This window comes from Sinocyclocheilus rhinocerous, unplaced genomic scaffold, assembly GCF_001515625.1.
Source record: "Sinocyclocheilus rhinocerous isolate Xijiao unplaced genomic scaffold, SAMN03320098_v1.1 scaffold1764, whole genome shotgun sequence".
NCBI lineage: Eukaryota > Metazoa > Chordata > Actinopteri > Cypriniformes > Cyprinidae > Sinocyclocheilus > Sinocyclocheilus rhinocerous.
In genome coordinates, this window is record NW_015642520.1 from 282,135 (window position 1) to 292,025 (window position 9,891).

The 9,891-nt window shown below is 37.5% G+C and overlaps 1 protein-coding gene across 1 annotated transcript in view; it reads right to left on the minus strand.

Annotated features, from left to right (window-relative positions):
* Window positions 1–9,891, minus strand: part of LOC107755968 (baculoviral IAP repeat-containing protein 6-like) — a 110,430-nt gene that overhangs the window by 4,613 nt on the left and 95,926 nt on the right. The window contains exons 63-67 of the mRNA XM_016572932.1: window positions 8,490–8,706; window positions 6,943–7,088; window positions 3,683–3,793; window positions 2,319–2,536; window positions 242–338 (exon numbers count right to left, since the gene is read on the minus strand). Of these exons, the coding sequence (XP_016428418.1) occupies window positions 242–338; window positions 2,319–2,536; window positions 3,683–3,793; window positions 6,943–7,088; window positions 8,490–8,706 (789 nt within the window). The remainder of the gene's footprint in view (window positions 1–241; window positions 339–2,318; window positions 2,537–3,682; window positions 3,794–6,942; window positions 7,089–8,489; window positions 8,707–9,891) is intronic.

The following is a 9,891-nucleotide window of genomic DNA, read 5'->3' on the forward strand; positions in this document are numbered from 1 at the left end:
TGGCTCAGCCACCAGAATCAGAGACTGGATTGACACCAGCACCTAAAACACACACACACATGTTTTAGAAAGCCTAGGAGGAATGACACATGGATCAAGTGGAAGAGGTGAAGAACACAGCGGCTCTCACTGACCACAGCACTACTGTGTCCCTGTTCCTGATTTCCATTTATTGATCAGCTGGACGCTAACTGTAGCACTAATCAATGGAGACATTTCTATGAACTGCTGGCAGCAGTACATGAGCACGAGTTTGAGGAGAGAGAGGAGCAGAGATAGACGTCAAATTCGAAACAGCCATTGGCATATGGTGTGTCTGCAGGCCCTGTTATCAACACCTAAAACAAAAACCAAGAAAACAACCATTAAAAGACAGCGACCCTACATTCATTCAAAGACGACAAACATTAAAATAAAAAACATTGTGTTGAACAGCACTGGAATGATTGGCATGTCTAAACCAGGTCTATAGGGGAAGTTGCACTGACACACGCAAAGTGATGTATCCCGCTTCCCACAGAAGGAGTGAGAGAAAGGAAGATCGGAGGACTGTCATGCCATCCAGTGAATCACTCTCCACTGCAGGCAGTAGAGCTGCATTTAGGCGTTAAGACTGTTTTGACAAGACCATTCAAACGCAACACTAAACACACACACAAAGCTGTGCTCACACACTCGGTGTAGGTTAAATCCGGAAAGCTCAGTTTACTATTAATGTCCATTAAGATTGTATGAAGCGTGGAAGAAGATAAAAAGGCCTGTTAAGGGTCAGTGTAAGCAGACAGAGCAGTGAGTGACCAGTCTTGTCTGGGGCTCCGCCTGTGGTCTGGCCTGCCTGGGACATAAAGCTCAAGCCAGACACACTGACATTTACACACTCAGAGAGGAGCCCGGGTCAAAAGCACATCTCAAATGTCATTAGGAAGAGTTTGTGCACTCATGTGTGTGTTAGAGACCACAGGACAGCAAGACAAGCAAGCGACTCTTGGGATTCTCTGCGGTTGTTTTGTCAAGCAGCAGAGATCGAAAGATTAATGTTGACCCACAGTAAACAGCAAGGCTTGGGACAGTCATGGGTTGTTCTCATATTCAGCACTGAGATATCCGATTCTTATTGACTGATTCATTTAATTAGTCAATTCACATGATTTGATTCTTTAATTTGTTATAAATTATAAAAAAGTAATAAATAAATACATTTAACTTGTTTGAATTGCCACTCAAGTACAAAAATATTTTATATATATATATATATATATATACAGTGCCTTGCGAAAGTATTCATACCCCTTCATTTCTTTTACAATTTGTTATGTTGCTGCCTTATGATAAACTTCTTTAAATTACTTTTTTTCCACATCAATCTACACTCCATACATCATACTGACAAAGCAAAAACAGAATTGTCACAACTTCGTAAATGAATTAAAAATAAAAAACTGAAATAAGTACATTGCATAAGTATTAACTAAATTAACTATTATAATTAACTATAATATTAACTAAATATTTAGCTGAAGCACCTCAAGTCTTTTTTTGTTTGATGCGACAAGCTTTGCACATCAGCATTTGGCAATTATCTGCCATTCTTCACCTCACCTGTTCACCTCTCAAGCTCTGTCAGTGAATTTGCCACAGGTTAACTTCACTTGAAGTGTAGTAATATCTACAAGCAAAATCAATGCTCCCGAGCTAAATTTCAACTGTCCCAGATAAGGGTATGAATACTTATGCAATGGAATCATTTTAGTTTTTTATTTTTAATAAATTTGCAAAGATTGCAAACCTGTTTATTTGCGTGACAATTATGGTGTATGGAGTGTTGTGGAAAAAAACTAATTTAAAGCAGTTTAACATAAGGCAGCAACAAAATAAAATGTGAAAAAAAGAAGGGGTGTGAATACATTCGCAAGGCACTGTATATATATATATATATATATATTAACCTAATGTAATTAATCATGCTCATCCATCCACATTTTGCATTATTTCTGTCATAATTCCACTCCAGAGTTTTAGTGGTTTACAAATGCTCTGTGAATCAGTTTAAATAAATCTTCAGAAAGAATCGGTTTAAAAGCAAGATTTGTTTACAAACTAGACTTATCTAATAATGTAGTTCATTGCATGAATGCTTCTGGATTCAATCTTACCTGTCTATATGAACACCAGAGAGATATATTTTGATCCAAAATTTGTGTTCTTATCCCAATTTAAGATGCTTATGTGGCTTAAATCAGTCTCTGCTTTACTAATAATCAACAAGCTGTTATAAATATAAGAGTTTCAGTTGAGGGGTCAGAGGTATCAAATCATACCTTCATGATGTCGAGACGCTCTTCATCGCAGCGAACGAACACGCTGGAGGATGAGGAGAGAGGGAGGGAGGTGGAGAGCGTGACGGCCTCCTGTGCTAATCGTCGAGCACGAGCGGCACTGTTGGCGTCGCTGGCGTTCTTCACCTGAGACAGGTAATGGTAGTTCACCTTAAACACCAGCTTAGAGTCCTCATCCTCACACACCATCTCAAACGTGTCTGTGGAGGAGAAGACACACAGACAGTTAGTTATCAGCAGTCACAATGAAATACAATCAGCCTGAAAAAACATCAGATTCACTTAAAAATAAACATTTCATCATATTTCCTTCAGAAAAAGCCATACTGTGTATTCTGAAGGATCTGTTCTGTGTGGACCTCTGCAAACCTGTTTACAGTCACGTCAGCTGAGATTACCTCATTTGTCTGAGGTCGGGCTAAATCATTTTTGGCAGAACAAAACTCTTGCCATCAATCAGAGCAAAGACAGATGAGAAATGACAACCAGAAAAGCTATTCTTCCAGCAATATAACACAATTCTCCCAATTTCAGTTCATATGCATTGTGTTTCTCCAAATATTTGGCACACTTAAAGAAAAGAAAAGCAGCTGAAAGGAAAAACAGCAACTTCTATCCATTCATTCGATTATGTATGTGGCACAAAAGCAGAAAATATGGAAGAATAGGTTTAGACCAGGGTTTCCAATCCCCTGGGGTTCATGAGTTAATGAAAACATTTTAAAACAAATAATAACTGAAAACATTTTAAAACAAATAATAACTGAAAACACTTACTAAAAAGATTTTATTTTAGATTTTATTCTAGAATATTTTATTTATGTCATGTGACCATTAACCAACATCAAATAACCATAAACATACTAAAAACATGTGGACATATTCTGAAATATTGAAGCAACCAATACTAAAATTCTAGCTGATAATTAGATAATTCTGGCCAACGATAATTAAGTCGATTATTATGTTATGGCCAAAAAACAACAAATGGCTAATATAAAAATACAACACTGTTAACTATTATTCACAGTGTTGCTAAATTATTATCCTTTTAAAGAATCATTTAAGTGAGTGTTAGATCATGGCAAAGTCATATGCGATCTAATAAATGAAAAAAAAAAAAAAAAAAGTCTAATATTTTTCGATAACCAATGTATTGTGCATTGCTAAAATATTCACAATTTTGTGAAAAATATTATTTAAAAGGTTCAATAAAATGTTTCAAATCATTGAACTTGAGTGTAAAATATCATTTTAATTATGAAATGATATTACATACTCTCTTTTCATCCAGTAAAAGCTTAAATGGGTCAAGCACTAGCAGAGACATGTAGTTCAGGACTCACCAAACTGTAGTTTCTTCATGGCTGCTGTATATTTCTCCTCCATTGAGCGCAAGATGGACAGCGGTTTGGGCCTTGCTGCTGCCTTCTTAGAGCTTTCAGCCAACTTCCTCTCTAAAAAAAAGCAGAAGACAGTGTGTCAGGGCTCTACGCTTACTTTTCTTTTTAGGAGCACTTGTGCTCCTAACTTAAAAAATTTAGGAGCACGTTCAAAATTTTAGGAGCACCTTCTAATCAATAATCCAAAATTTTATCAAAAAGTAGCCTTCCCATTACGAGGTGATATTTGACTCCTCTAACTTTATTAAAAGTATGTCATCTTCTGTCAAATTCTTAAAAAAATTATATCACAAGTATGATGATGATCGGGTCAGTCGCACTGGTGCTCCTAAAAAAAATTTCATTGTCGCACGCAGTAGTTTTCAGTCGCAAATGCATTAAAATAATGAAAGTCTCGCATTGAGATGTGTTTGACTGCAAATTTGTTACTTTGATAAATGAGACGAAGCACAAAAAGTCATGTTGTTACTCAAATGAGTAGCTGCATTTCTGTTCTCTCAATTCAGATTGTTATCGAGAGAGCGTCAGACTAATGACAACGACAGCAGCAGACCGTCACCACTCCGGCGAGACAAATTAGACCTGCAGATGGAGGCCGTTAGAGCTACAACACAATTAAACTCCCTATATTTAGGAGCTTTATGGCATTTCCGCCCATTCTGCAGTGTGCAGACACATGTCCCTCCCTGCACACACATGCACCATGACAGCCAATCAAATTACCTTTGTGCTTAACAGGGCTGATAACGGCTACGCTTTGGATACGAGCCACATAAAATCCCACTGACACTGATAGCTCCATTTACTCTCTCCTCATCACATTAGCACACGATATTGATGCCAGTATCAATATTGAACTACAGGACACCACTTTCGACCAATCAGACATCCTGACTGCGCTGCCTCTGGCACTTTTTTTTAAAAAAACAGACCGAGTACTAATTAAGCAGTTAAATGGGGTGGTAAGTGTAATGTCTTACTGCTCTTATCATATGGATTTTACTTATGGATAGTGACAGCGGCATTGATCCGCCTCACCATATTTACCGCCCCTTTCATTCACTCATCATGGAGAGAATGAGAGCATAAGATACCCAAGGGAGGGTGATGGTTATTATATGTGCATGTGCTGACGTGGTTCTCCGACATAACCCTGGAAATTCCTGCTATTTCCAAACCTTACCTTCTCATGACCACAAGGGTTCATGCTAATGCTCAAAGGTCTAAATTCCCCTTAGCTTTGCTCTAGAGCAGTGAATCTCAACCTTTTGGCGTACCGGACCCCAGTCCAATTCAGAACCATCCTCAAGGACCCCCAGAACAAAATTGACTCGAATCATTTGTGTCTTTGTGAGGACCAAATGCAGTCAAGTAGTGCTGGGCGGTATACCGGTTCATACCGAATACCGGTTTTTATTTTTGTTATATGAATTTTGAAAATACTGCAATACCGGTATATGTCACTTAAACAACGTTCGGAACGCGACACTGTTTGAAAGGGGTGTTGCACTGTGGTGAGGGAACAGCTTACGGACCCCCTGGCCTTATGTCAAGGACCACTAGGGGTCCACGGACACCTGGTTGAGAAACACTGCTCTAAAAGACCTCAGCGGGACATAGTTTGTACATGTTAATAAACAGATGTGACTTATCTCAAGAGCTTTGAATCCCAGGATTAGGAATTGCCATGGTCACATTGGTTTTTCTGTGGTCAGCATAGAGGGACTAAACATTGATCACACAATATCCCTGTCTGAAAATACACCCTGGCTATGACTAAGGGCCACTGGTTCAAATATAAGATCTTCAAGAATTAGCATGACATAGATCAAGTCTAGCCTGACAAACCAAACTGCCCAGTAAAGCTGACTCTCCATTTAAAACTCCTTGGAGAAAACGATCAGGCTTTAGAGAGCCTGCCGGCTCTGGTGCGGCTCTGTGCTGAAGAGCCGTTTCTCTTTGGCTTATTTTGTCAGAGCAAACAGTCACTCCATGTCCCTCGAGGCCCTCAGACAAGCAGGGAGTGTGTCTTCAGCATGTGAAATACACACCCCCCCCTCTCCTGACTGACCACTATACATCCAGCACTGTCGTGCTTTTGCTTCTGCTCTGTTTCAAGTCTCAAGCACCTAAGAAATAATGCCCTACAGAGACAGAGCATTAAGAGCTTTTAGGGGTTTTAGTGTGAAATGTGCTTCAAATGGCGCAGAAAATTTCATGGGTATGATTATTTTAATATCTATAAACATTATGAAAATATTAGTTAAATGTACATAAGTCAAAAGTTTGGACACACTTGACTTGATTCATGATTAAAAACGCTGGCGCATACACGCAAAAGCTTTTGCATTTTAAATTAGTTTTGTAAACACATGCACTACCGGTCAAAAGTTTGGGGTCAGTACGATTTTTAAATGTTTCTCCAAGGCAGCGTTTATTTGATCAAAAATACTGTAAAAATAATATTAAGAAATATTATTACAAATAAAAATAACTGTGTTCTATTTTTTTTAATATTTTAAAATCTAATTTATTCCAGTGATGAAAAGGCTGAAATCATGCTAACATGCTGATTTGGTGCTCAAGAAAAATTGCTTATTATGAATGTTGAAAAGGAAACTTTTGATGAAGTTGGTTGAGAATGAACATAAAGCTAGAATATAGACAAAGGTCGACTATGATAAAGAAGCTAAATTATCAGATGGTTTTGATTTGTCGCTACATAATTTCCATTTGTGTATTGATGACTTTATTGTTATTACTCTAAAACTTAAAGGGATAGTTCACCCAAAAATGAAAATTGGATGTTTATCTGCTTACCCCCAGGGCATCCAAGATGTAGGTGATTTTGTTTCTTCAGTAGAACACAAACGAAGATTTTTAAATCAGAGGTAAAAAACTATATAAATACTGTTCAGTTTCTTGCACAGACTGATCGTTTCGTGTCTTTACACATCAATGTATCGTCAAGAGCCGCAGGGTTTAATTTGGTTTTGTTTGTGTATGTTTTTTTGACTCTCAAAGCCGTGATAAACATCAAATTTTCATTTTTGGGTGAACTATCCCTTTAATACTGAAAAATTAGTTAATGTGTCCAAATTCTAAATTCATTATTTGTTAAGCATTTAAATCAAAGTTACTAAAAATGTAACCACTCCATTATTATTTAATAAACAGCAGATTATTGAGGTGGATGTTCTCACCGTGGTTGGCCTGTCGTAGGTTGGTGGTGGCAGCATAAACAATCTCTGCAGTCTTCTGGATGTCAGGAACTAGCAGGGTGAGGCCTTCTGGCTCAGGATCAGATGTCTCTGTCTTCATCACCCCTTTACTTTTGTCTTTCTTTGACCTAAGGTGGACAAAGGATCATCAGAAATCACATTTCTGTAGACACTAACAAATTAATTAGGAGTCTTTATTTGTGTTTGCATGCATGTGAACGTGAAATGTTTCATTTTTTAATGACCACAACAATGACAGAGAAAAAAAAACAAGTGCATGTCCTCAAGAACTTCTCAGCCTCTCATGTCCCAACCCAGAAACAAACACACACGCTCTCATCCTGAGAGGTGCTAGTACACACTGAATGCATCAAATGAGCAGCAGATTGTGACTTGTCCCAAAGTAAACCATTAAAAAAAAACGTCCAGCTGTCTTGTGGCTAAGCACACACCCTCACAACATGCATCTTTCATTAAGCAGGAGGAGAGAAAATGAAAGAGATAGACAGATGAGAAAGGGGACATGTCAGAAATGTCCTTTACCTGTAGGTGACACATAATTAAGACGGCCCCGTCATTCAAAGGACACTTGGACAGAGCCAAGCTCGTGGCTTCGCCCTGTGACTAACAGGCCAACGCCAATAACATCTCGCTAGCCATGAAGACGAAGCCATTATTAAATACAGACAGCTGATAACAAATCACAGTCTCTCACTACTCTACATATCCACCTGTGTTATTACTTGAAGCAAGCAGACTCACAATCTTTACCTGGAGGATGATAAAAAAGGTAAAAAAAAAATCCTTAGGCTTATATCGAAGCCTTATATTGTGACGTAAAACACATTAAAGCTAAATAATCTTAAAAAAGAAAATTAATTTATCAATTTATAAAAAATTAAAGAATATTAATTTTTTTATTTAAATTAATAACTCAAATACTTTTATCATTTTTTAAGTTATAATATTAATACAAGAAATTTAAATAAAAATAAAATAATAATAATAAACAAATTATAGAAATAAAATAAATAAATACATTTGTAAATTAAAAACCTAACAAAAAAAAAGAAAGAAAAAGGAAAAAATATTATTTCTGATAACCAATACATTGCTAAAAATCAAATTCATCATTTATTTTTTGTGGTGGGTCCAGCAAAAATTGTGGCAAAAACGAAAAGGCCAAAGTTGAATTATGGACAAGAATGGAACGGCAAAAGCTCAGGACAGTCTGAAGGCCACTGGGGATTAGAGGCTTTTCGAGGGCAGGTGAGGAGCACTGACTGATCTAGCAGTCATTTATCACTGTGTGTTACTCCTCTGCTGAAACACTGGTTTTGACTTGTGTCTATAGCATCAGGTTACATCTTGTGGGTATAAGGTTTTTCCACGCAGGTCAGAGAGTGAGTGTCACAGGGCGGGCTTCCATCCATCAGCAGTCACTCTGTCTGTCCTCTGTCCATTTGTGTGACCAACCGTTGGACTGAATGTGTGTGTGTGTATGTGTGTATCTAAGAGGAAGAGCTCACCTGAGGCGGTTGGTGTAGGTGTCCACACATGTCTTCATCTTGGCCAGTAACATGCCAACAGACGTCTGACACTCAGTGTGTTCTTCATCCTCTTCTTCCTCTGCAGCGTCTCCTGATAGCGGCAAGAGCAGAGGAACCAGGCTGGTGCAGGTGGAGATGGCCCTCAGCAGCTCCAACAGAGCACGATACAGGGGCACGTGACGCGCCATGTCCAAAACTGCAGGAGACAGAGAGAGACATTACGTACAGAGACAGGATGCTTATAAAAGACAAAGTCGATTACATCTCTTAAATGACAGAAGGACACAAGGGACGATCCCCACATACACACACACTTTCAGTCTCTCAAGGTTAATAATGTTTTTTTAAATAGATGCTTTTAGGAACATCATTGGTTTCAAAGATTTAAACCGAATCTTTGTACAGGACATAATGGTTTTATCATGTGGAAGAGTCACCTTATGACCATCTTATGGATGGACATACGTATGTTGTGCTTGCTTAAAGGGATAGTTTACTCAAAAATGAACAGATTCTGTCAACACATACTCACCATTATGTCATTTGAAACCTATATGACTTACTTTCTTTAGCAGAACAGAAAAGATGATGCTTTAAAGAATGCTGGGAACCAAAAAAACAAATCATCTTTTATGTTGCACAGAAGAAAGTACATACAGGTTTGGAATGAAATGGGTCAATGATGACAATTTTGATTTTATGGTGAACTGTCCCTTTAAGACACAACATAATAGCACAGAAAAGATACTTTGGCTGTAGGAGGAAAAATTAGGTAGGAAAATTTGACTGGTACTGTATATAGAATACAGTATATAGCCTACATAAACATAATATATAAACAAACACATTTTTTGCCATGATAACTCATTGTTATGGTGATCAAACACTTATAATGATGTGACAAACACAGGCCTATGTAGTGGAGGCAGGGTATTTAACAATTTAACAATAAACTTTATTATTCATAATGAGTCTGACATCAGTGCACTTAACAGTAAACTTCACTTCACATATTATACATAACTTAAAAAACACAAATAGAACAATATATATATAACTTGAATTAAGAAATGAAACAAGGTAACTGTAGGGCAAGCAAGCTACTGCCAAACCAACAGGGGTAGGTTTATGCAGGAAGCACAGCTTTTCCAAATGTAAACATCTAAAATAAATAAATAATAATAATGAATAATATTTTTTCACAAATTCTGTGCTGTATTTTCTGGTAATCTAATAAACATGCAGAACATGAGGATCCGTATTTAAATAAATCTTTCTGCAGTTTCTGCAGTTTAGACGCAGTCTATATATCTGTACTGAGCTGTTTTTTATTTATTCATCAAAAATAAGACAAATAAGACAAAATTCCGCGTTATACAGT